Raw genomic sequence first — 25829 nt, 5'->3', positions numbered from 1 at the left:
CCGGGTCCTGGGAGCCCAGGAAGGCGGCCCCGGGACAGTCTCAGGAGGCCCCCCCAGCGGGCCCTGGAGACGAGGGGCCCCCACCCCTCCCTGCAGACCACCCCGTCTGTCTCCCCACCCCCGGGGTGCTCCTCTGCCTGAGCCCCTCTCTGCCAGGCCATGGCCCCCGCGCCTTAGACGCCGAGCAAGCCGGGCCTGATGGACGGGGCCGGGGGGCCCGGTGAGTACCAGGCGAGGACTGGGGCGCCCGACCGACGGCGGCCCCGCGTGCTCTGTCTGCCCCACGGGGCCTTGGGGTGCCCCCAGCCCCGAGCATCCCCCGTCGAGGCCACCACACGTCGCCCTCCTCATTTTTTGAGGTGCCCCTGCTGGCTGTCATTCCGGGCTCCCCCCCCCCCACGCCACGCCACGCCACCAGTGTGCTTTTTTATTTTTTATTTTTTTCTGGGCCCCTAAGCCTGCCTGGCACTGGGGTACCTTTTCCTTTCCCATCTTCCCAGGCTCCCTGGGACCTTGGGTAGACCCTCAACATGGATCCCCCAGCAGGCAGACCCTCTCTGTCACTCACACCCCCTTCCCTCTCTGCTTTGCCTTCACCACCACCCCCCTCCACCCCAGATGAGCCTCCACTGCGCCTCCTTCTGGGGTTCCCACGTTCCAGGCACCACTCTGTACCCCTTGGCCACACTGTGCTGCTCCCTCTGGCTGTCCCAGGCTGGGTCTGGCAGGGCATTGGAGTCTCCCCCCAAAAAACAGCCAACACCGCCTGGGTGGTGCTCGGTTTAGCTAGGGACACCTTGCAGGGCTCAGTTCTTTCTCGGGACACTGGTGCAGCTTTTCCTGGAGTGTCGGGTTGGCAGGCAGGCCTGGGTGGGTGTGGACCTTTAGCCCGTTTCCTGCCCCCGTCCAGGTGAGGGCCCGGCTCAGAACGAGCTGCAGTCCCTGAGCCAGAGACTGAGGGTGCAGGAGGAGGAGATGCGGCTGGTGAAGGCCGCCCTGGCAGAGGTGCTGCGCCAGCTTCAGGTCCAGGGGTCCCCCTTCTCCCTACAGGGCGTGGACAGGTAGGTTCTGCACAGTTGCAATCACACACACCCCTCTTTGCACTTCCTTCTGAGGGGTGGTGTCTAGGACCAGCCACTGATGACACTCCATCTCTCCATCAGCCCTGCAGCACCCCCAGGGCTGCCCCCACCATGCCCCCTGTCCCTGGTGAGCCGAGGCACCCAGACGGAGCCCGAGCCAGCATCTGGGACCCCTGGCTTGAGCAATGGCCCCCCTGGCCCTCAAGGGGCCGGGGAAGAACCCAGCGAGGCCCAGTCTGAAGGAGGAGGCAGTAGCAGCAGCAGCTCCCCAGGACCCCCAGGGGTCCTGCGGCTTGCACAGCCCCCCCAGCGTGGTGACATGTGAGTGTGGTCCTGGGACAGAGGCAGAAGGGTTGGGTATAGGGGACTCAGAGTGCTCGAACCCTCATCCACCTGCGATGCTCTCCGCAGGCCTTGGAGAAACTCCTGCTCCTCCATCTCATCTCCCTCTGAGAGGCCCCGACAGAAACTCTCGAGGAAGGCGGCTTCCTCGGCCAACCTGTTGATGCGGTCTGGGAGCACGGAGAGGTGTGTGAGGGGGCCCCCCATCTGCCCCACGTCAGCCTCTCCTCACTTCCCAGTGTAGGATAGGAGGGGACCTCATTACCCAACAGGGAGCAACAAGTATTCTTGGAGCGCTGGCTGAGCTCTTCCATCTCACTCAGTGCTCCCTACATTCCTGGGGGTGGTTCTGTGGTCTCCTGCGGTTCCCGGTGCAGGTAAAGACGCAGAACCAGGGGCTGGAGAGATAGCATGGAGGTAAGACCTTTGCCTCTCATGTAGAAGGTTGGTGGTTCAAATCCCGGCATCCCATATGGTCCCCTGTGCCTGCCAGGGGCGATTTCTGAGCCTAGAGCCAGAAGGAACCCCTGAGTGCTGCCAGATGTGACCCAAAAACCAAAACCCCCACAAAAAAAAAAAAAAGAAGCAGAACTGAGCATACCGGAGAGCCAAGACTCCAGCTCAGCTTGTCCTGGGTGCCTTGTCCCTTCTGTCACATCACAGAGTCGCATCACGCTATGCATCTTTCCCAGAGCCTGGAAGCTTTCCTGTTCCTTCTGGAAATGAGAAATTCCTCTTAGGAAAGAGCAAATGACTGGCTTTAGAGTTCCTATTCTCTACCACGCCATGCTATGGTCCTGGTCTTCCAAGAGAGAGTGTGGGACTCTCAGTAACTGGGACTGGCATTTCCTTCCGGCCCTTTCCAGCCCCTTTCCGTGGCTTAAGATCCTGCCCCCTGTTAACAGTGCTCATGGCCTGGAATCCACCAATCCCTTTCCTCGAGAGGCTGTGTGTGTGTGTGTGTGTTTAATTTCATTCACACTTGGCAGTTATCAGGGTTTATCCTGACTCTGTGCTCAGAAATCACTCCTGGGGCCCAGAGAGATAGCACAGCGGTGTTTGCCTTGCAAGCAGCTGATCTGGGACCAAAGGTGGTTGGTTCCAATCCCAGTGTCCCATGTGGTCCCCCGTACCTGCCAGGAGCTATTTCTGAGCAGACAGCCAGAAGTAACCCATGAGCACCACCGGGTGTGGCCCAAAAACATCACTCCTGGCTGTGCTTAGAGGACCCTCTGGGATGCCAGGAATAAAACCCAGGTCAACTGCTGCAAGGCAAGCGCTTTACCCCACTGTATTATTTCTCTGCACCCTTCTGCTTGCCTCCAAGACTTCCATGTGGCAGGGCTAGTGCCTCTGTGTTCATAGTAGTAGGGAGAAGAAAAGTCTCTGGCCTGATGGACGACAAAAGGCCTTACCCTTACTTTTGCTGCCTCTTAAAAGCTTTCTGACCTTGTGCTATGCGTTTGGCCCCTTCAGCCTCAGTCTCCTCATCTTTTAAATGGACAGGCAATGCCTTCCCCCTGGACTTCATTGTGCCAACTAGAAGCCTCAGGGTTGGCCTGGGTCTCTGGAGTTATTTCTTTTGTGTTCCTCCCTACTTGACTCTTTCTCTGTTAATTTTCTCTCTTTCTGACAGCCGTGGGGGGAAAGACCCCATCTCCAGCCCTGGGGCTCCTGGATCCCGGAGGAGCAATTACAACTTGGGTATGTCAAGTGGAATCTAGAAGAATGAGAATGGTGGCAGGGTCAGAGTTCAAGCCCCTGAAGCTGTCTGGGGAGACCTGAGAAGACTGATGGACAGAATTGCTGCTTGGGCTTCTTTGGGGGGAGACACAGACCTGGTGGTTGATGTTTCCCTTTTTCTGCAGAAGGAATCTCCGTGAAGATGTTTCTTCGTGGTCGCCCCATTACCATGTATATCCCATCTGGAATCCGTAGCATTGAGGAACTTCCTAGCGGCCCCCCACCAGAGACCCTCAGCCTCGACTGGGTGTATCCACCTCTGTAATCCCCATCCCCCAACTTGGGCCACACCCCTGCCCATTTTGGGTCTGCAGGGGCAGGGAGCCTGGAATTCTCCCCTACAATCCTCTTTCAGGGGGACCTGTCCCCCATCCCCATCCTCCCCTTTCTCTCATCTAACCTTCCAGCTTGCCCTTTCCTTGACTATGACCCCCTGCCAGTTATGGGTACCGGGGACGGGATTCCCGCTCCAATCTCTTCGTGCTCCGTTCCGGGGAGGTGGTCTACTTTATTGCTTGTGTAGTGGTCCTGTACCGGCCTGGAGGAGGCCCCGGGGGGCCTGGAGGCGGGGGCCAGAGACACTATCGGGGCCACACAGACTGCGTTCGCTGGTGAGTGGGCAGCCCTGGGTAGGGAGGGGGCAGGTGGGACTGGCTCCCCCGTGCTTTATGGGCCTTGAGGAGTGACCTAGGCCAAGTCAATGATCCTGGGGCCTGAGTGATAGAGCAGTAGGGAGGGCGTTTGCCTTGCATGTGAGTGACCCGGTTCGATCCTTGGCATCCCATATTGTTCCTGTTTTTTTGTTCGTTTGTTTTTGGTTCTTGAGTCACACTCAGCAGTGCTCAGGGGTTACTCCTGGCTCTGCACTCAGAAATCGCTCCTGGCAGGCTTGGGGAACCATATGGGATGCCAGGATTCAAATGCGAGTCTGTCCTGTGTTGGCCGTGTGCCAGGCAAATGCCTTATCACTGTGCTATTGCTCTGGCCCATGTTCCCAGTTCATTGTCAGGAGTGATTCCTGAATGCAGGGTCAGAAGTCAGCCCTGAACATCGCTGGGTATGACCCAAAACAAACAAACAAACAAACAAACAAACAAACAAACCAAGATTGGATCCTTCCCCCTTTAGCCTCGCTGTACACCCTGATGGTGTCCGAGTGGCTTCAGGACAGACGGCTGGAGTGGATAAAGATGGGAAGGTAAGGCCTGGCAACACTCTGGGCAAATGGGGGGTGAACTTCCGGCCCTGCCTTCCTTCACCCAACTTTGCCCTTCTCCTCCTGCAGCCGCTGCAGCCTGTGGTCCACGTGTGGGACTCAGAGACGCTCTTGAAGCTGCAGGAGATCGGACTGGGCGCCTTTGAGCGGGGCGTGGGGGCCCTGGCCTTCTCCGTGGCGGTGAGAACTGGGAGGCACCCCAGCCCAAATTTGTTTGGAGCCCACTTCTCATGTTGCCATCAGGGGTGCCCATCCAGAACCCCTTCCTGATGGGGCTTCTGAGAAAGCGACACAAGGCGACTTGGCCTGTCCTCTCAACCTGTGACAGCTGCTTTGGGCTAGTGACCATGAACCCCTCAGATGTCCTGGGTCCATTGCTGTTTCTCCTGCCCTCAGGATCGGGGTGCTTGGTTGGTTTATTTTGTTTTGGGGCCACTCCTGGTGTTGCTCAAGGTTTACTCCCGGCTCTACACTCAGGAATAATTACTCTTGGTAGTACTTGGGAAACAATGGGGGATGCTGGGGATCAAACCTGGGTTGGTTGCATGCAAGGCAAGGACCCTACCCACTGTACTATTTCTCTGGCCCCCAGGATCATGGTGCTTTTCTCTGCGTGGTAGATGATTCCAATGAGCACATGTTGTCCCTGTGGGACTGTAACCGGGGCACGAAGCTGGCTGAGATCAAGGTAATGAGTCCTGAAGCTGGGGAGGTGACATAAAGAGTGGTCCAGAGAGACCCTGTACTTGTATCAATCAGCTCTTTTCTTGGCTGCATGTCCCAGGGGCCAATGTGAGTTAGGGGGGCTATGGAAAGCTGTGAGGGGAGATATGAGAGTCCTTCTCTTCAGGACCAGAGCCTGGAAGCCTCGGGGAGTTCCAGCCTTTTGCGACCCAGCTGCGGCTGAGAGAGTTGGGTGGAAATAGGATGCACTGAGGCTCAGGCTGAGCTGAACCTTTTCTCTCCCCTTCAGAGCACAAATGACTCGGTCTTGGCTGTTGGCTTCAACCCTCGGGACAGCAGCTGCATCGTCACCAGTGGGAAATCCCATGTGCACTTCTGGAACTGGAGTGGCAACACGGGGGTGCCCGGGAATGGAACTCTCTGTCGGAAACAGGGTGTCTTTGGGGTGAGGTGTGGCTGGGTGCAGGGTGATGGGGAGGGCAGGCTGATATTTACACACTGGTCAGTGGCTTAAAGCACCTACTGCTGCCCAATACTGTCCTTGGCTTTTAATTTTGATTTGGGGACACACCCAGTATAGGGGTGCTCTGGGGCAGCCCCAGCTCAGTAGTTGGAGGTCATTCCTAGCAGAGTTCAAGAGACCATATAGTACTAGTGCAGATTGAATCTGCGTGCAAAGCTGGTGTTTAGAACCACATCCAGGGGTTCTCTGGGGCTACTCCCAGCTTGGTACTCAGGGGTTAGTTCTGGTAATGTTCCAGGGTGTCAGGACTAATCCAGGGACTCTCGCCAGCCTTTTGAACCATCTCCCTGACATTTGTCCTGTTTTATTTTTATTTTTGGGGGGTGGGGTGGTTTGGGTCACTCTTGGTGGCACTCAGGGATTACCCCTGGCTTTATGCTCAAGAATTACTCTTGGTAGTGCTTGAGGACCATATGGGAAGCCTGAGATCAAACCTGAGTCAGACGCTTGCAAAGACCCTCCCCCTTTGCTATTGGTCTGGCCCCTATTTTAATCCTGAATTTTAATCATTGCCCATGCCTTTTGTGCGTGTGGAGACGCAGAAATGGGGACAATCATACTCTGTAATGCTCAGGGCTTGTTCTTTTTTTTTTTTTTTGTGGTTTTTGGGTCACACCTGGCAGTGCTCAGGGGTTACTCCTGGCTCCATGCTCAGAAATTGCTCCTGGCAGGCACGGGGGACCATATGGGACGCTGGGATTCGAACCGATGACCTCTTGCATGAAAGGCAAACACCTTACCTCCTTGCTATCTCTCCAGCCCTGAGGGGCTTGTTCTTTGCTCTATACTCAGGAATTACTCCTGGTGGTGCTCAGGGGACCGTACGGGGTACCTAAGATCAAATCCAGGTCATCTGTTTGCAAGACAGGCATACTACATGGTAGACTGTTGCCCTTCCCTTTGACCTCTGCCCTCCTCTCCCCTAGAAATACAAGAAGCCCAAATTTATTCCTTGCTTTGTGTTCCTCCCGGATGGAAACATTCTCACTGGGGACTCAGAGGGGAACATTCTCACATGGGGCCGGAGCCCTTCAGATTCCAGGACTCCGGGCCGAGGTGGTGCCAAAGGTATGTGATTGGGGGGGGGTTAGGTAAAGTCCCGGGAGGGCTTTGGGACCAGAGAAGAGGACTAGGCATTCTTTTATAATTTTGTGTTGTGGGCCACACCCTGCATTGCTCAGAGATTTCTCCTGATTCTACGCTCGGGGGTCATTCCTGGAGATATTTGGGGAAATTGTAAGGGAAGCTGGAGATCAAACCCAGATCGACCACATGCAAGGCAAATGCCCTACCCACTGTGTTTTTGTTTTGGCCCTTGTCTACCTCGGCTATTTGTAGGTTCTACTGGGACCTAGAAGGAAAGGGGGATACCAAGGCAGTAAGAAAGGGCTGAGGTTTGGCATTTGCCAGATCCTAGTTTCAAATTTCAGTTGGTGGCTTGATGGAAGTTTCCTAGGTTCTTTGAGCTGCAGTTACCCCATCTGTGAAATGGGGAGAATAACCAAAGAATCAGCGCCCAGTTTCAGGAGGCATTCGAGGAAATGATAATCATGAGGCCTGGGGCTACTCCTATTTCTCACTTCCCTGCACCCCAAGAGTGTGACTTACTCAGGACTTTGCCAACAGAGACCTACAGCATTGTGGCCCAGGCCCATGCCCACGAAGGCTCCATCTTTGCCCTGTGTCTCCGGCGGGACGGAACAGTGTTAAGTGGTGGTGGACGAGACCGCCGGCTGGTACAGTGGGGACCAGCCCAGCCAGGGCCAGGATTGGTGGCTCTCCAAGAGGCCGAGGTGAGAAGTGGCTAGTGAGGTTCGGAGGAGCTGCGGGAGTGGGAAGAAGAAGAGGCCCCATGGCCCTGACCTCTGCCTCCTGCTCTACAGATTCCAGAACACTTTGGGGCTGTGCGGGCCATTGCCGAGGGGCTGGGCTCAGAACTGCTGGTGGGGACCACGAAGAATGCATTGCTGAGGGGGGATCTGGCCCAGGGCTTCTCTCCTGTCATCCAGGTTGGTGGAAGACTGTGGTGGCAGGGGCGGGGAAAAAGCTGCTGGGAAGGGCAGAGGTGACCCCCCCCACTGTGTCACAGGGCCACACGGATGAACTTTGGGGGCTCTGCACGCACCCCTTCCGCAACTGTTTCCTCACCTGCGGCCATGACCGCCAGCTCTGCCTGTGGGATGGAGAGAGCCATGCGCTGGCTTGGAGCATTGACCTCAAGGTACAGTCTGTGTGTCTGTGTGCCCAAGGCGGCCGGAACCCTGTGGCAAGCATAGATATTCCCCACCCCCACAGTCCCATTCCTCTGCGCCCCAGGAGCAACCAGTCTGTGCTTCTCTGTTCTGGCTGGGACAGACTCTTCATTCTCTGGTACCTCTAAGCACCGCCCCATCCCTCCCACATCTCCACCCCCCCACCCATCCAGAAGTCCCACCCTCCAGGCTGGGGACCAGCTAAATAATTTTTTTGTCTTTGGACCATACCCGGCCATGCTCAGGGGTTACTCCTGGCTCTGCACTCAGGGGTCATTCCTGGCTGTGCTTGGGGGAACCATATGGGACACTGGGGATCGAACCCAGGTTCGGCTGCATGCAAAGCCAAATTCCTTACCCCTTCGTACTTATTCTTCTGGCCTTCAGCTGCTAAATATTTTGAGGATAATTCCTCCCTCTTGGGTATCTCTGACCACCCTTTCTCCTTGCCAGGCCTCCCCATCTCCTTTGCAAAAGGAAGGAGGGGAGAGGACACGATATGTATTTGGGTCTCTCCCTGGGTAGGCAGCTTCCTGAATTCATTCCCCCCCACCCCCCCAGGAGACTGGCCTCTGTGCTGACTTCCACCCCAGTGGGGCTGTTGTGGCCGTAGGATTGAGCACGGGGAGGTGAGTGGGAGTTGGGGGAAAGGAGGGGCCCAGGGTTCTGCACAAGGGAGAAAGGAAGCATTTCTGGTCATGGGGATGGGGTGGGCTGAAGGAGCCTCAAGTCCCCTTTGCAGTCGGAGTTTTTCTCTCTCTCTGAGCTAACGGTCTTCCCACCCCCTCACTGTCCCTCCCTGCTGCGGTTGGGAGGGACAGCGGGGAGACACCTCAGGAAGTGGCTGACTTGCCGATTCCATCAGGACCTGGTGGTTGGCCCTTTTTTTTCAGGCAGCAGCTAGAGCCCCAACTTTTCTGTCTTGTTTCCTACTGTTTGCACACAGAGGTTTTTTAAATGCAGTCTGAGGGAATGCAGTTCCTGGGAAGGGGTTTTGATCCTCACCTACCTGGTCCCAATTCTAACACCTGCAGGTGGCTAGTTTTAGACACGGAGACCAGAGAGATCGTGTCAGACATCACAGATGGCAATGAACAGCTCTCGGTGGTCCGGTACAGCCCAGGTGGGCACCCCCTTTCCTGTCCCTGTGCCCCATTCCACCCCTGCTTCTCTCCATTCAATGGCTGTCCTTGCAGATGGCTTGTACCTGGCCATCGGTTCCCATGACAACATGATCTACATCTATAGTGTCTCCAGCGACGGGGCCAAATCCAGCCGCTTTGGCCGCTGTGTGGTGAGGGAACAGGGCAGGTGGGGGGGTGCTTGGCAGAGCTGATCAGGAACCCCAAGGAGCCTGGTGCTTTCTGCGGGGGAAGGGGGCATGGAGTGGTGGCTGGGTTCTTAAGTCTCTTGGATCTCCTTCTCCCAGGGTCACTCCAGCTTCATCACTCACCTTGACTGGTCCAAGGACGGGAATTTTATCATGTCCAATTCTGGGGACTATGAAATCCTTTACTGTGAGTGACCCCAGGAAGGGCAGAGGAGAAAAGGCCACTGGGATGGGCTTTATGTGGGGTGTCTGGTTCCTGGGGGAAGGGCCGAAGGAGAGGATAGAGATCTCCAGAAGAGGGCTGAAGTGCAATTAGAATTATATACAGAAAGGCCGGAGCTATGGCAGGGTGGATAGGGTGTTTGCTTTGCATGACCCGGGTTCGATCTCTGGCATTTTATATGGTCCCACAAGCCTGCTAGGAGTGATTTCTGAGTGCAGAACCAGGAGTAACCCTTGAGTGTGTCCGGGTGTGGCCCAAAAACAAAACAAACAAGAAAATTGGGACTGGAGTGTTAGCACAGTGGTAGGGCATTTGCCTTGCATGTAGCCAACCCAGGACAGACCCTGGTTTGATTCCTGACATCCCATATGGTCCCTAAGTCTTCCAAGACCTATTTCTGAGTGCAGAGCCAGGAGGAACCCCTGAACACCACTGGTTGTGACCCAAAAATAAAATAATGAAACAAACAAAAAATTATACATATAGAAGAACATTGTGATTGGGGCAAAAATCCACTTTTTTTTTTTTTTTTTTTTTGGTGGCCACACCTAGTGGTGCTCAGGGATTACACTGGCTTTGAACTCAGAGGATTATGATACTGGATACTGAGGGATGGAACCTGAGTCAGCCATGTGCAAGGCAAGCACCCTACTTCACTGTACTATGACTCTGGCCCCCAAATCCACTTTGTTTTTGGGCTACACCTGGCTCTATTTAGGGCTTACTTCTGGCTCTGTGCTCAGGGATCACTCCTGGCAGGCTCAGAGGACCCTCTGGGATGCTGGAGATCAAACCTGGATGAGCTACATGGTAGGCAAGCGCCCTACCCGCTATACTATGGGCTCTGCTCCCACCAATCCACCTTTTTTTTTTTTTTAAATGGAATTTTACAATCTGTAATATATGAGGTCACTAAAAGCATTGGGTACATTCCTTTGGGCAGCCTGGGTGGATTAATTTAGGGAGAAGTTAGGACTTCAGAAAACTCAGGAGGAGGCCCAGTGAGATAGCACAGCAGTGGGGCATTTGCCTTGAATTCGGTCGACCAGGGAGGGATCTGGTTCAATTCCCTGGCATCCCATTTGGTTCCCCAGCCTGCCAGGGGTGATTTCTGAGTGCAGGGCCAGGAGTAACCCCTGAGTGCCTCTGGGTGTGGGCCAGAAACCAATCAATAAATTTATAAATGGGGCCGGAGAGATAGCATGGAGGTAAGGCGTTTACCTTTCATGCAGAAGGTCATTGGTTCGAATCCCGGTGTCCCATATGGTCCCCCGTGCCTGCCAGGAGCGATTTCTGAGCACGGAGCCAGGAAAAACCCCTGAGCACTGCCGGGTGTGACCCAAAAACCAAAAAAAAAAAAAAAATAAAATAAATTTATAAATAAATTAAATAAATAAAGTTAAAAATAACTCAGGAGGGCGAGCTTGGGTTTGCCCCGTCTTTGCCCTGGTCATGGGGCATCTCCCTACTGAATCCCCGCCTGGGATGGTGGTGGGGTCTTTCTCCCTAGGGGATGTCACCAACGGCTGCAAACTGCTACGGAATCGCTATGAGAGCAGAGATCGGGAGTGGGCTACCTACACCTGTGTGCTGGGCTTCCATGTTTATGGTGAGCTGGTGGTGTGTGTGTGTGGGGGGGGGCGATGATGCCCACTGGAGTGGGGCGGAGGCTCTCCCTGCTGTCCCCATGTGCAGAGGATGGGTGTGGAGGCAGCAGCAGCAGCTGCAGCCCTTGGGAACCAGGCAGGATGGCCTGGAAGGTGGTCAGTCGGCTAGGTGGTGGTGGGGCTGAAGCCAGGCCCCTGTGGCTAGGCGTGTGGCCCGATGGCTCGGATGGCACCGACATCAACTCCCTGTGCCGCTCACACAACGAGCGCGTGGTGGCCGTGGCCGACGACTTCTGCAAGGTGCATCTTTTCCAGTACCCGTGTGCACGTGCCAAGGTGAGAAGGGGGCACCCGGGGCGTTGCAGGCCTTGCAGTGCAGGATTGGGTGGGGGGGGTTCCTTGGGCATTCAGTTCCTTCCTCCTTGCACCACTGCACCCCTCTCTCCCACCCAGGCACCGAGCCTCGTGTACGGGGGCCACGGTAGCCATGTAACCAGTGTCCGCTTCACCCACGACGACTCGCACCTTGTCTCGCTGGGTGGCAAGGATGCCAGCATCTTCCAGTGGCGGGTGCTGGGCGCCGGTGGGGCTGGACCGCAGCCCACCACCACGCCCTCTCGGACCCCTTCCTTGTCCCCTGCCTCCTCGCTGGACGTCTGACCCGGCTGTAGCCAAGTCGAATTCCCTTTTGGACCGAGCCTTTCTTTCCTCGACTTCGAGACATTCCTGACCGCACACCCCCCTGGAAGGGGTGGGCACCCCGGTATACACTGGTAGAGACCCGCGGGCTGAGCCGGGCAAATCCCATCCAGGGCTTTTCTTTTTCACTCCTGCTGCCAGCCCCCGAGGTGGGGCAATAAAGCCGAAGCAGAAATGCCTCCCTCTGAGTCCTTTTGTAGGGGTGAACCCCCCCTGCCCCCTGGGATCAGGAGACGGGCAAAAGAGAGTGTGGGAAAAAGAAGTGAGTAAGGGGCCATCATGGAGGAAGCTTGGCTTGCATGCTGCTGGCCTGGCTTCGAGCTTGGGCATCCCATAGGCCTCCCCCCCCCCCCCGCCCCAAGCCCCTGCCAGGACTGAGGGGTTCCTGAGCGCAGAGCCAGGAGTAGCACCTGAGCGTGACAGGGTATAGACCCCCCCAAAAAAAAACCCCTAAAGAGGTGGCCTGAGAGAGAGCACAGTTACTGACCCAGGATGGTGGTGGTTTGAATCCTGGCATTCCATATGGTCCCCGTGTACCTGCCAGAAATGATTTCTGAGTGCAGAACCAAGAGGAATCCCTGAGCACCATAGGGTGTGACCTAAAACAAACAAACAAACAAAAACAACAACAAACCAAACCAAACCAAAAAAACAATAAAACCAAAACCCTAAAGAGTAAGGTTGGGGGCCAGAGAGATAGTACAGCGGTAGGGCATCTGTCTTGCATGCAGCCCATCCAGGAGGGACCCAGTTTGATTCCTGGCATCCCATATGGGTCCCACCCCTCCACCCCGAAGCCTACAAGGGGCAAGATTTCTGAGTGCAGAGCCAAGAGGAACCCCTGAGCACCATAGGGTGTGACCCAAAAAACAAAACAAACAAAAAAACCTCCCCCAAAACAAAAACAAACCCAAAACCAACCAACCAAACAAAAACAATAAAACCAAAACCCTAAAGAGTAAGGTTGGGGGCCAGAGAGATAGTACAGAGGTAGGGCATTTGCCTTGCATGCAGCCCACCTTTGAGGAACCCAGTTCAAATCGTGCCAGGAGGAGCAAGATTTCTGAGTGCAGAGCCAAGAGTCCCTCCCCCCCTAAGCGTTGCCAGGTGTGGCCCCCCCAAAAAAACTATCTAAATAAATAAAGTTAAAAAAAAAAAAAGAGTAAGGCGGGAGGCAGAGCGCGCCAAGCAACCCCGCGCATGCAAATGAGCCAGACGCCCATCCGCCCGGGCCCGAGAAGCGCGCGCGCGCCTTTCTCCGTCCAAACCCGGCTCCAGCCACGCGAGGGTTAAAAAGCCCCGGGCTCCTCCTCCTGCCTCCTGGAGGGGGGCGTGGCCGGGCCGCCGCGACGGAAAGAGCCGAGCGCGGGGTTCCGAAAGGAGCCGAGCAGCTTCCGGAAAGAGCCGAGCGCCTTGCGGAAGGAGCCGAGCCCCGTCCGGAGCGAGCCGAGCGCCTTCCGGAAAAGAGCCGAACGCCGTCCGGAAAGAGCCGAGCGCCTTCCGGAAAGAGCCGAAGCCCGCGGCGCCAGCCTCTCCGGGCCGAGCCGAACGCCGAGGGCCTTGTTCTCTCGGAGCGGCCGAAGGGGTTCGGGGCTGGGGGAAGAAGGAAGGCAGGCAGGCAGGCAAAGGAGCCCGACGTTTCAGGGGGTTCGGGTCGGGGGTGCGGTTCCGCTGCACCCCGAGGCCCCCTCCGGGCCGGAAGAAGTCGAGTCGAGTCGAGTCTACTCGGAAGCGGCGGCAGCAGCGCGGGCCGGGATGAACCGCGACGGCTGAAAGCGGCGGCGGCACCCCGAGGCCCCGGGCCCCGAGTTCGACCCCCGGCCCCCGGCCCCCGCCTGCGAGCCCCCCGGACGCTCGCCGGGCCCTTTGTGCGGCGGGAACGGCCATGGCGGCCAACATGTACCGGGTGGGGGGTGAGTGAGCACCGGGCGGGCGGCCTGGCGCCGGAACCGGGCACCCCGGGGCACGGGAGTTGGGGTTCGGTTCGGTTCGGTTCGGGACACCCGGTTCCCAGGGCCGCTGGAAGGAAGCCCCGGGAGAATTCCTTCCCCCACTGGGTCCCTTTGGGCCTGGGGAGCACCCTGGGTGTGTTGTGTGTGTGTGTGTGTGTGTGTGTATTTGGGGGAGCAACTGCCAGGAGAACCCCTTCTTTCTTGGACACTTCACTTTCCAAAGAAGCATCCCCGATCCCCCCTTTTATTTTAGATCCCCTTCCTTCCCCCCTGGGTGAGGATTTCACTCCATGTCTTTCCTCTCTTACTTTCCTCTCTTTGGCAATTTTATTTGTTCTTGCCTTTTTAAAGAAAAATTAGAATTTATTTTGGGGTGTCTATAAAATAGAATTCATTTTTTGGGGGGCCACACCCGGCGGGTGCCCAAGATCCAGAGTTTTTTTTTTGCTCCTCCTGGCTCCTCTGCCTGCTGCACCCCACGACTCAACTCCTTGGCGATGCAAAAAGGACCATCTGGGGAGGTGTTGGGGACCGAACCCCCAAGTCTCCCCGACTCTCCCGAGGCTCCCTCTGTGGCCTCTAGCCACGTCCATGTTTTAGCGGTTTTTTTTTTCTTTTTTGAGCGGCCCACACAGGCCTTTGCCCCCCTTACCCGGGATCTGGGGTTCTTCCCTCTCTCCTGACCCCGCTCCTTTTGCACCCCCTTTTTTTTTCTCCTCCAGATTACGTCTATTTTGAGAACTCCTCCAGCAATCCCTACCTGGTTCGGCGGATTGAGGAGCTTAACAAGGTGAGTGAAGCAGAAGCAGGGCCCTCCCCCCCCCCAACTTTGCTTTTGCTCCCCCTTTGAGGTCTCTAACTCCAGTGGGGGGCAAAGTGGGGAGAAGCCTGTCCTAAGTGTCTCCTCCAAACCCTTCCTACTCATGTGCATGCAAGAAAAGTGCTTGGTGGAAACTTCCCCTCTGCTGCTGCCATGGGCTTAGAAAAACTTCATAGTTTCTCCAGTGGTGCCCTTCCTCTTTTTCCACCGCTGCTTTTATTATTGTTATTATTTTTTCTTCTTCTTCCCTCCTCTCTAGACTGCAAATGGCAACGTGGAGGCCAAGGTGGTCTGCCTCTTCCGGCGAAGGGACATTTCTGGGAGCCTCAACAACCTGGCCGATAGCAATGCCAGTGAGTGTCTTGGCCTCACCCCTTTCTTTTCTCCTCTTTTGTCTGAGGCCTGGGCACTTCATCCCTTTTTCACCCCTGGTTAGGGTGCCCCAGGCTGGGCTGTGATGTGAGTATGGGGGTGGGAAATCCCTGGTCTTCGGAGGGGAGGCATGTTTTTACTTGTTGGGGTTGGAGGCAGGAGTGGAGAGCCCATGAGGAGAGCCAGAATGTGGTTTTTCTGTGGGTGGATGTGTGAACGGTGCGGTGCCTGGTGGAGGAGGTGAGACTGTTGAGGTTCAGAGTTTGAGAGCAGCAGGGCCCTTTGGGCGAGTTTTGGAAGTGTTGGGCAGAGAAGGGTGAGTGGAAAGATCCAGAGGAAGAGAAAAGAGGCACCAGGAGCAGCCATGTTTTAGGACCAGGAGGTAGTCTAGGAAGTATTTGGTTGGGGGGGCCACACCTGGTGATAATTGGGGCTTACTCCTGGCTCTGTGCTCAGGGATCACTCCTGGTGGGCTCAGGGATTGTGTGTAGTGCCTGGGGGTACAATCAGGTCAACCTTGGTGCCTGACCCGCTGTCCTATCTCTCAGGCCCAGGAAGTTGATTCAGAGCGTGTTTTGTTTAGTTTTAAGGCCACACCCAGTGGTTCTTGGGCTACTGCAGGCTGTGTGCTCAGGGGCCCCCAATGCAGTGTTCAGGGAGAGCCAGTGGTCTGGGAGATGGAACCAGCCTCATACATGCGAAGCACTCTCTCAGCCCAATAGTATTTTTTCCCCCTTTGACCCAGATAAAAAACATTTTTTTAAAGTCACTTTTTCCATTCTCAGGGCTTACTTTTTTTTCCCTACTCTATTTTATGTTTTCCCTTTTCCCCTCTTTTCTGGATGTATGTGTGTGGGTGGGAAAGCCTCTCCTTTCATTTTCCTTAGATTTGTTTGTTTGTTTTTTGGGCCACACCCATTGATGCTCAGGGGTTACTCCTGGTTTATAGGCTCAGAAATGGCTCCTGGCTTGGGGGGACCCAATGGGATGCCGGAGGATGTAACCACGGTCTGTCCTAGGCTAGTTCTTGCAAGGCAGACACCTTACCTCTGGTGCCACCACTCTGGCCCCAATTTTTCTTAGATTTTTATCAGCTGTACCATCCCTTGTTCAGTTTTCTCCCCCTTGTTTGTTATCCTCCTTCCTTCCTTCCTTCCTTCCTTCCTTCCTTCCTTCCTTCCTTCCTTCCTTCCTTCCTTCCTTCCTTCCTTCCTTCCTTCCTTCCTTCCTTCCTCCCTCCCTTCCTCCCTCCCTCCTTCCCTCCTTTCTTCCTGCCTTTCTTCTTTCCTTTTTAGGCCATACCCAGATGCGTTCAGGGGTTATTCCTGGCTCTGAGCTCAGAAATTAATTACTCCTTTAGGCTTGGTGGACCATATGGGATGCTGGGGATCAAACCTGGGTCAGCAGCATTTAGGCAAACACATTACCTGCTGTGCTATGGCTTCGGCCCTTCTTTTTTTTTTTTTTTTTTTTTGAGGTGGCCATATCCATTGGTGTTCAGAGGTTACTCCTGGCTCTGTGCTAAGGAATCACTTCTGGAAGGCTTGGGGGACCATATGGGATCACTGAAGTGGAATCCCAGTCAGCCAGATGCAAGCAAACACCCTACCCACTGAACTGTTGATGCAGCCCCCTTTCTTTCTTCTTTTAAAAATTTTGTTTTGTGGGGCCGGAGAGATAGCACAGCGGTCAATCATTTGCCTTGCATGTGGTCTACCTCGGGCAGACCCTGGGACGGACCCGATTTCATTCCTGAGCTTGCCAGGAGTAATCCCTGAGCATCACCGGGTGTGGCCCAAAAACCAATCAATAAACTGCTTTAAAATAAAAAAAATTTTGTTTTGTTTTGGGACCACACCCTGTGATGCTCAGGGATTACTCCTGCTTCTAAGCTCAGGAACTACACCTGGTGGTATTTGGGAGATCATAATTGGGGGTTGGGGGTTGAAACCAGGTCGGCTGCAGCATGCAAGGCAACTATCCTACCCACTTACTGCCTGGTCCCCCTCACCTTCTTTTCTGCTCTGGCCTTTCCCCCCTGTTTTTTAGGGGGTGTTGGTGGGACTGAACTCGGCCTCACATTTGTGAAGGATGCTTTGTGCCATTGAGTTCTGGTTCCCAGCCCTGTTTTGGCTTTCTTCCCCTCTTTGTTTCTCCTGAAATTATTTATTTCTTTTCAGACTGCTTGGAACAGGAAGGGGTTAAGGAGGAGCTGGGCCTATCCAAAGTTCTCTCACCCTCTCTAGTGTTCAGCCCCATCTGGCAAGGGCTGACCTTGGCCATGTCCAATCAGAAAGGGTTATGGGAAGCTTGGTCTGCTGTCGCCTCTGCTCCAGGTTTCTGAGCTCAAGGGCTCTCGGGGTGGAGTTTGCAGCACGCCCCGCCCCCTTGCTTCTCGAGGCCCGAACAATGCACCAATGAGCCCCGGGCCCTTCTGCTCCCCTTCTGCTCCCTCCCTCTGGGGTTGGCACCCAGCCAAGTTAACCCTTCTCACCCAGGCTTCAGGGCAAGTTGTGGCTCCTTGGGGAGGAAGATATTGGCACTGGCCTGAGAGGGACTGTCCTTAAAAGCCCCACACGTGAACTATTATTAGCCAAATAGAAGGTGAGGAATAGTCAGGATATTATGTGCTCCTGAGGCTCCTGAAATCAGAAAAGGGGAACTGGTAAAGGGAAGCCGCCAGCTTGGGGGGTTTCTGGACCTCAAACTAGTCTCAACAGAAAGAGGTGTGATCCCGTTGGCAGGCCCTGGCATGGCCAGTGTTTGTGCTTCCTGAGCGGTGTCTGGGCTTTGGCGTTGGGGTTGGGATAGATTTCTGTGGCATTCTTGACTTTGAGCCGCTCTGCTCTAGTGGTATTAGTGGTGGAGAGTAGGAAGCATCTGTCCGGTGGTCTAGGACTAAGGGGAGGGAAGGTAGAGTCTGAAGGAATGTGGGGAAAACTGCAGGGCTAGAAAGTGTTTTCCAAGAGAAGAAAAGCATCTGCCATAGAAGCAGGCTTTGGGGGTGGGGAACACAGGAAGGAAATTGGGGGCATTGGTGGGAAACGAACACTGGTGAAGGGATGGGTGTTGGAACACTATGAGTGCAACTCGATCATCAACAGCTTTATTTTTATTTTATTTATTTATTTTTTTGGGGCCACACCCAGCAACACTCAAGGGTTACTCCTGGCTTTGTGCTCAGAAATTGCTCCTGGGGGCCGGGAAGGTGGCGCTAGAGGTAAGGTGTCTACCTTACAAGCGTTAGCATAGGTTCGGTCCCCCTGCGTCCCATATGGTCTCCCCAAGCCAGGGGCGATTTCTGAGCTCATAGCCAGGAGTAACCCCTGAGCGTCAAACGGGTGTGGCCCAAAAACCAAAAAAAAAAAACAAAAGCCAAAAAAAAAAAAAACAAAACAGAAATTGCTCCTGACAGGCTCGGGGGACCATATGGGGTGCTGGGTATCAAACCCAAGTTCTTCGGGTTGACCACATACAAGGCAAATGCCTTACGGCTATTGGTCTAGCTTCCATCAACAGCTTTATAAAGACATTTTATGGTGACTCAATTTAAAAAATAAAAGATGGGGCCGGAGAGATAACACAGCAGCAGGGCCTTGCACGTGGCCAACCCAGGACAGATCTGGGTTCGATTCCTGGCATCCCATTTGGTTCCCCATGCCTGCCAGGAGTGATTTCTGAGCACAGAGCCAGGAGTAAAACCGAGTGCTGTTGGATGTGACCCAAAACCAAAACTAAATAAAACAAAGTGCTGGAAAAATAGTAGAGGAATTAAGGCTTTTGGGCTATCCCAGTTCGATCTCTGGCACCACACATGGTCTCCTAAGCACTGCCAGGTGTGGCCCCAAAATAAAAAAAATAAGACAAAAAACAAGTAAGACAGAAAGAGAAAATCAAATGTCTTCCCTGGGTTTGAATCACCAAGGTGACATTTTTGTGGAGTAGTTTGTTTTTTTTTTTTTTTTTTTTTTTGGTTTTTGGGCCACACCTGGTGGTGCTCAGGGGTTACTCCTGGCTGTCTGCTCAGAAATAGCTCCTGGCAGGCACGAGGGACCATATGGGACACCGGGATTCGAACCAACCACCTTTGGTCCTGGATCGGCTGCTTGCAAGGCAAACGCCGCTGTGCTATCTCTCCGGGCCCGTGGAGTAGTTTCTGACTTGGTTTCTTCCTTTGTCACTTCCTAGGGGAGTTTGAGGAAGAATCGAAGCAGCCAGGGGTGTCGGAGCAGCAGCGACATCAGTTGAAACACCGGGAGCTTTTCCTTTCTCGGCAGTTTGAATCCTTACCAGCCACCCACATAAGGTAAAGGGCTGGGCGGGAAGGTCATAGGCTGGGCTCACACTTGCCATGGTGGAAGGGGCAGGGGAGGGACTGGAGGTGCCAAGGAGAGGGAATGGTGAGCTCACTTGGGCCTTGCTGGCCTCTCTCCTATAGGGGGAAATGTAGCGTCACCCTCTTGAATGAGACGGATATCTTGAGCCAGTACTTGGAAAAGGAGGTGAGCAGGGTGTTGGGAGGAGAGGGTGGTGGGACGTGAGACAGTGGCTCAAGAGGCCTTGGAAGAGGGAGTGGCCCGTGCCTATCCAGGACCCTGCTTCTTACCTCCTCCTGTCTCCCGCAGGACTGCTTTTTTTACTCGCTGGTGTTTGACCCTGTGCAGAAGACACTTTTAGCTGATCAAGGGGAGATCAGAGTTGGCTGCAAGTACCAAGCTGAGATCCCAGAGCGCCTGGTTGAGGGTGAGTGGCGGGACAGGCTCTCTGGCCACTGGCTTGGCTCATAGTGTGCGGCTCTGCTGTGAGGCTGCTAGAGCGGAAAAGTACCCAGGCAGGAAGTGAGAAGCGGAAGTGGAGGAAGTGGACGGAATCAATTGGAGACGCTTGTGACATCACCCCCGGCTGCTCCCTTCTCTCTCTGATGTGGCAATTGTCCTGCTTCCCCAGGAGAATCGGATAATCGGAATCAACAGAAGATGGAGATGAAAGTCTGGGACCCAGACAATCCTCTGACAGACCGACAGATTGACCAGTTTCTCGTGGTGGCCCGGTGAGGGTGGGTGGGACGGGAAGGTGGGTTGCGGGAGGTGTGGACAGAGGCCCGAGTCCCTTTCTTCAAGACCATCTTGGAGATTTTCTCCACACGGTGGTTCCCTTGTTTTCTCACCTAATTTCGCCCCCAATCTAGCTGCATTGCTGCTTTCCTCCTTGACATCTCAGTCTCTTCCCTCAGAGCCGTGGGGACCTTCGCCAGAGCCCTGGATTGCAGTAGCTCCATCCGGCAGCCCAGCCTACACATGAGCGCAGCTGCTGCCTCCCGAGACATCACTCTGGTGAGCAGATGGGTGGGTCGCGTGGGCAGGCTGGGCTCGGGGCTCCGAGGAGGAGTGGGCAGGTCCCGAGAGTCCCCAATCCCTCGTATATTTCTCCGCCCCCGTAGTTCCATGCCATGGATACGCTGCAGAGGAATGGCTATGACCTGGCCAAGGCCATGTCGACCCTGGTGCCCCAGGGAGGCCCTGTGCTGTGCCGAGATGAGATGGAGGAGTGGTCGGCCTCGGAGGCCATGCTGTTTGAAGAGGCCCTGGAGAAGTACGGAAAAGACTTCAATGACATTCGCCAGGATTTTGTAAGTATCCTAGGAGAAGGGGAGAAGAGGTCAGAGGTGACGGTAGAGACGGGGCCAACTGCCAGAATGATCATTCTCTCTTTCTCTCTCTCCTGTTTTCAGTTACCCTGGAAGTCACTTGCCAGCATAGTCCAGTTTTACTACATGTGGAAGACCACTGACCGCTATATTCAGCAGGTGGGTCTCAGGTTGGAGAACGGGCTTCCTAGTCCCCTCAGCCTTGAGGGCACCCAGGTCCTCTTCTCCGAGATGTTCTGATCCATCTCCTTTTTCCTCCTGTGCAGAAAAGATTGAAAGCTGCTGAAGCAGATAGCAAACTGAAACAGGTCTACATCCCCACCTAGTGAGTGTGTCCAGGGGAGCAGCGGGAAGCAGTGGGGAGGATGGGCAGTGCCTCTTCCTTTCAAGTGCTTTCCTCAGGCTTGGGGGAGGCAGGGACAAATCCTTACACCCCCCAGGGGTCTGCAATCTTTAAAACACTTGAACTCGAACTCGGTTTCTTTTTTTTTTTTTTTTTTTTTTTTTGGTGGTTTTTGGGTCACACCCGGTGGTGCTCAGGGGTTATTCCTGGCTCCATGCTCAGAAATTGCTCCTGGCAGGCAAGGGGGACCATATGGGACGCCGGGATTCGAACCGATGACCTCCTGCATGAAAGGCAAACGCCTTACCTCCATACTATCTCTCCGGCCCCTGAACTCGGTTTCTAAAGGATAAAAAAAACCTGGGAGCCACAAAACCACCATTGCAAGATTTAAAACAAATACAGCATTGCATACATTGTTTCTTATCTTAATGCTTTCTCAAGAAAAAACTTTTTTTACTTAATAATGTAAAATACATTTATGCAAATTAGTAGCCAATTAAAATATTTAAGTGATACCACTCCTGTCCCCTGCTATTGGCCCTGCTGCAGCAAAGCTTCAGAAGAACTGCAGGTCGGGCGAGTGAGATAGCATGGAGGTAAGGCCTTTGCCTTCCATGCAGAAGGACAGTGGTTCTAATTCCGGCATCCCATATGGTCCCCGTGTCTGCCAGGAGTGGTTTCTGAGCACTGCCGGTGTGACCCAAAAACCAAAAAAAATCCCAAAAAAACAAAAGAGCTGCAGGTTGCCGACCCCTGACCTCCATGGTAGAAATGGATTATTTTTCTATCACTGATTGTTGATTTTCTCTCTTTCCCCCACATAGCACTAAGCCAAATCCTAACCAGATCATCTCTGTGGGTTCCAAACCTGGCATGAATGGGGCTGGATTCCAGAAGGGCCTGACTTGCGAGAGCTGCCACAGTGAGTTCTGGGGACGGACTGGGGTGCGGGTAGGGGTGGGCTCTGCTCTGGTGTGAGAACCCAGAGAACTCTGGTTTGAGAGCCTCATACTTCTGTGACACCCTCTTGTCCGCACTCCTGCAGCCACTCAGTCCGCCCAGTGGTATGCCTGGGGCCCACCCAACATGCAGTGCCGCCTCTGTGCTTCCTGCTGGATCTACTGGAAGAAGTACGGAGGGCTGAAGACCCCAACCCAACTTGAGGGGGCTGCACGGGGCACCACAGTAAGGATTGACCATGGGACAAGCTGGAGTTCTGAGTTCCTCCTGTGGTTTGGGGTGTGGCACATTCAGGGTGGTGCTTGGTAGTGGTTGGGAACCAGGCAGGGAGAGGTGGTAGGAAGAAAGGGTTAGCAGTTTACAGGACTGATTCCTCTGTAGAAGATGAAGAAAGGAAGGGCGGACGAGCGCCTTGGTGTCCATTTGTATCCTACCCTCTCCCTGTCTCTTTAGGAGCCACACTCGCGGGGTCATTTGTCCAGACCCGAAGCCCAAAGTCTCTCCCCTTACACGACCAGCGCCAACCGGGCCAAGTTGTTGGCCAAGAACAGGCAGACGTTCCTGCTCCAGACCACAAAGCTGACCCGCCTGGCCAGACGCATGTGCAGGGATCTGTTACAGCCGAGGAGAGCTGCCAGGAGACCCTATGCCCCCATCAATGCTAATGCCATCAAGGCAGAGTGTAAGGCGGCAATGCTGGGACACGGGCAGGGTTGGGACTCTGTGGCCAGAGAGCAGTTATTTTGGATGACTGCAAAATCGGGGTCACACCCAGTATTGTTCAAGGATTAATAATCCTGGCTCTGCATTCAGGAATTACTCTTGGCGATGGTGCTTAGGGGACCATATAGGATGCCAGGGATTGAACCCTGGGTTTGAAGCTCCTTGAGCCAGAGAGGTAATACCCAGGCTAGGGTATTTGCTTTTTATGCAGCTGACCCATTTTTGATCTCTGGCATCCCATATAATTCCTCCAGGCACCTCTAGGAGTAATCCCTGAGTATGCAGCTGAGTGTGATTCCCTACCACCCCCCAAACAACAACAAACAAGGAAAAAAACTCTTTTGTGAAAGGGGATAGGGAGGAGGGAAGGAGTAAAATAGTGATAAGGACATTAGATCTGGCCCCCGAAAAATCTCTTGATTAGAGAAGCCCCTTAAAAAGATTTCATCTTTTCCAGGCTCCATTCGACTTCCTAAGGCCGCCAAGACGCCATTGAAGATTCATCCTCTGGTGCGGCTGCCTTTGGCAACTATTGTCAAAGATCTGGGTACGGCATGATGGGGCTAGAGTGATAATACAGCAGGGAGGGCATTATTTGCACATGCTGACCTGGGTTTGATCCTCAGTATCCCATATAGTCCCCTGAGCACTGCCATGACTAATTCCTGAATGCAGAACCAGGAGTAAGCAGTGAGCTTTTTGCTGTGTGGCCTCCCAAAAACAAACAAACAAAAGAGCTGGGTCTGGTATAGATAGGGACTCAGCTCATGGGGTGAGTGGCCGGGAATCAATTAGAAGCATCCGGCTCTGCTTTTAGTAGACCCAGTTTTTTTTCTCTCCCTTGGAGTTCTGAGGCAATGAATACTGTTTTTTGGGGGTTGATAACGTCTTCTCATAAGCTACCTAGTATTACAGTGTTGCATGTGATTTACTTACTTTTGGGAATACCTCTAGAGAAGAGTATGGCTGAACGGTCTCTAAGTTGTTCTTTTCCTGGTAGTGGCCCAGGCACCTCTGAAACCAAAAACACCTCGGGGTACCAAGACACCAATCAACAGAAACCAGCTAACCCAGAATCGGGGTCTGGGGAGCATTATGGTGAAACGAACCTATGAAACCGTGAGTTGAAGACGGGAATGGGCTAGGCTGAGTCGAGTGGATGTGGGTTTCTTACTGGAGCCAGAGACTTCTCTTTTGAGTGTCCCAAATTTTTTTCTAGATGACTGGAGCAGGGCTTCCCTTCTCTGCCAATGGAAGGCCTCTGGCCTCAGGGATTCGTTCAAGTTCTCAGCCAGTAGCCAAGCGCCAGAAACTCAACCCAGCTGATGCCCCCAATCCTGTGGTGTTTGTGGCCACAAAGGATACCAGGTGGGCACACACCAGGGAGGGCTAGCGGCTGTGACAGCTATGACAGCCTAGACTGGTGGGAGTGGGAAATAGACTGAGCTACTGGGAGATGGTAGGTGCAGGTGGGGGGTGGTAGAAAATAATGGCTGGAACCCTGGGACCACAGGATTCTAATCCCCCCCCCCCCCATTCTCCCTCTTCTCTTCCTGGCCAGGGCACTGCGAAAAGCTCTGACTCACCTGGAAATGCGGCGAGCTGCCCGCCGGCCCAACTTGCCCCTGAAAGTGAAGCCGCCACTGATTGCAGTGCGGGCCCCCGTCCCTCTCCCTGCACCCTCACATCCTGCCAGCACCAATGAGCCCATTGTCCTGGAGGATTGAGTGTCCGGGAAGGGAGGTGGGCAAGATATGAGAGGATTGGTGCCAGAGCACCCAATCTCCCGTCCCTCTGCTGTCAGAGCTGGGGGGGGGAAGCCAGCGTGTGTCCACGGCGGGGTTCTGTGTCCCCACTGAGCTGCTCCCTGCCTGGTGATGGAGGGCGGACTGCAGGGACTCATCTTCCCTGGGAACCTGGCCTGTTACAGGTGGGAAGATCCACAGTGGTCTTGGACAGTTTGGGGGGGGGAGGGTTTTTTAATTTTTTTAAAGATTTCGCCTCCCTTTGTGAAAGGGATGGGGTCGGGGAGAGCACACATCAGGTGGTGGTACCTGGTCGGGGAGGGGCATGCACTGCCATGACTGCCATGTCTATCTTTTTCGGTTTTGTTTTTTGCTAACTGGGGTTTCTTCCTGTCCGGTGTCCGGACTTTTCCGAATTGGACTCTGAGGCCCCTAAGCTGGCATCAACACCAGCCCTTGCTCGCTTACCTTACCTCCCTTATCCTGCCGCCTTTTGTATGCCAATTCTCAGAAATAAAGATCTTTTGTCCGTTTTTTTAACCTCGGATTCTGTAATTGGTTCTTATAGTAACAAATAAAAAAGCTGTTTTCTTCAGCTCCTGCCTCAGCTGTTCTCTGCCATGGATGAGTGGGTGGGGTGTACAAATACTTATCTTAGATCCGGAGAACAAAGGAGAATCCAGAAGGACAGAGTGGGGTTTGCCCTAGGAAGAGCTTGATGAGATACGCAGCCTGGACGGGCTCTTCTTCAGAAAGCTCCAGATTTCTTGTGGGAAGCAGACATCTCCCAGTGACCTATGCAGGCTTCATTCATAGCAATTGGGGCAAGGGGGCTGGGGAGATAGTACAGCAGATAAGGCACTTGTCTTACATGCAATGGCCCAGGGTTCAATCCCTGGCACCCAATATGGTCACTTCAACCTCACCAGATATGGCCCAACCCCCAGACAAGCGATCAGGATAAACTAGCTGAATCTTATGTCACACTCAGGGCTTATTCCTAATTATTGTGCAGGGTGCTCAGGTTTTACACCTGGTGGGTCTTGGGACCATATTAGGGTGCCAGTGATGACAGTTGAGTTGCCCAGGCAATGCAAATACCCTGCCCCTGTGCTAACTCTGATCTTGAAGTGTAACTTCTCATACTGGGTTGTCAGTACACATTGGAGTAGGTGTCTTAAAGTGAGGTTGTGGAAGAATAAATCTTTAAAATGTGCGTAATTTTTTTTTTTTTTTTTTGGTTTTTGGGCCACACCTGGCGTTGCTCAGGGATTACTCCTGGCTGTCTGCTCAGAAATAGCTCCTGGCAGGCATGGGGGACCATATGGGACACTGGGATTCGAACCAACCACCTTTGGTCCTGGATCGGCTGTTTGCAAGGCAAACGCCACTGTGCTATCTCTCCGGGCCCAAAATGTGCGTAATTTTTTTTTAACAAGTTATAGTATCTGTACAATAATATATCTGTAAGTTTATGTACATTTATGCTCATGGTCATACAATTTCCTGGGGCCAGAAAGGGTTGTGAGTGAAAAGTTAAAAGCCCTGTTCTAGAGGCTGGTA

General features: G+C 54.0%; 2 protein-coding genes across 2 annotated transcripts; both read left to right on the top strand.

Moving 5' to 3' along the window:
* Positions 1–142: 142 nt before the first annotated feature.
* On the top strand, positions 143–11862 carry EML3 (EMAP like 3). The gene is made up of 22 exons (XM_049779976.1): positions 143–220; positions 911–1061; positions 1164–1403; positions 1494–1610; positions 3061–3128; positions 3293–3416; positions 3608–3778; positions 4296–4365; positions 4453–4563; positions 4976–5071; positions 5357–5512; positions 6517–6658; positions 7217–7383; positions 7474–7599; positions 7680–7811; positions 8404–8471; positions 8877–8965; positions 9039–9136; positions 9272–9359; positions 10906–11004; positions 11208–11338; positions 11456–11862. The coding sequence occupies exons 1-22, from the start codon at positions 199–201 to the stop codon at positions 11660–11662; spliced, it is 2673 nt and encodes an 890-aa protein (XP_049635933.1). The 5' UTR covers positions 143–198; the 3' UTR covers positions 11663–11862.
* A 1634-nt stretch (positions 11863–13496) lies between these two features.
* Positions 13497–24806, top strand: MTA2 (metastasis associated 1 family member 2). The gene is made up of 18 exons (XM_049779631.1): positions 13497–13614; positions 14376–14443; positions 14733–14826; positions 19034–19151; positions 19284–19347; positions 19471–19588; positions 19793–19895; positions 20079–20178; positions 20286–20474; positions 20577–20651; positions 20759–20817; positions 21663–21760; positions 21884–22023; positions 22252–22480; positions 22979–23068; positions 23522–23640; positions 23741–23889; positions 24083–24806. The coding sequence occupies exons 1-18, from the start codon at positions 13587–13589 to the stop codon at positions 24246–24248; spliced, it is 2007 nt and encodes a 668-aa protein (XP_049635588.1). The 5' UTR covers positions 13497–13586; the 3' UTR covers positions 24249–24806.
* The last annotated feature ends 1023 nt before the right edge of the window (positions 24807–25829 follow it).

The sequence above is a fragment of the Suncus etruscus genome, chromosome 9 (genome assembly GCF_024139225.1).
Source record: "Suncus etruscus isolate mSunEtr1 chromosome 9, mSunEtr1.pri.cur, whole genome shotgun sequence".
NCBI classification, from domain to species: Eukaryota; Metazoa; Chordata; class Mammalia; order Eulipotyphla; family Soricidae; genus Suncus; species Suncus etruscus.
Note: the sequence above shows the minus strand (reverse complement) of the source record. Positions and strands in the feature narration are given on the sequence as shown.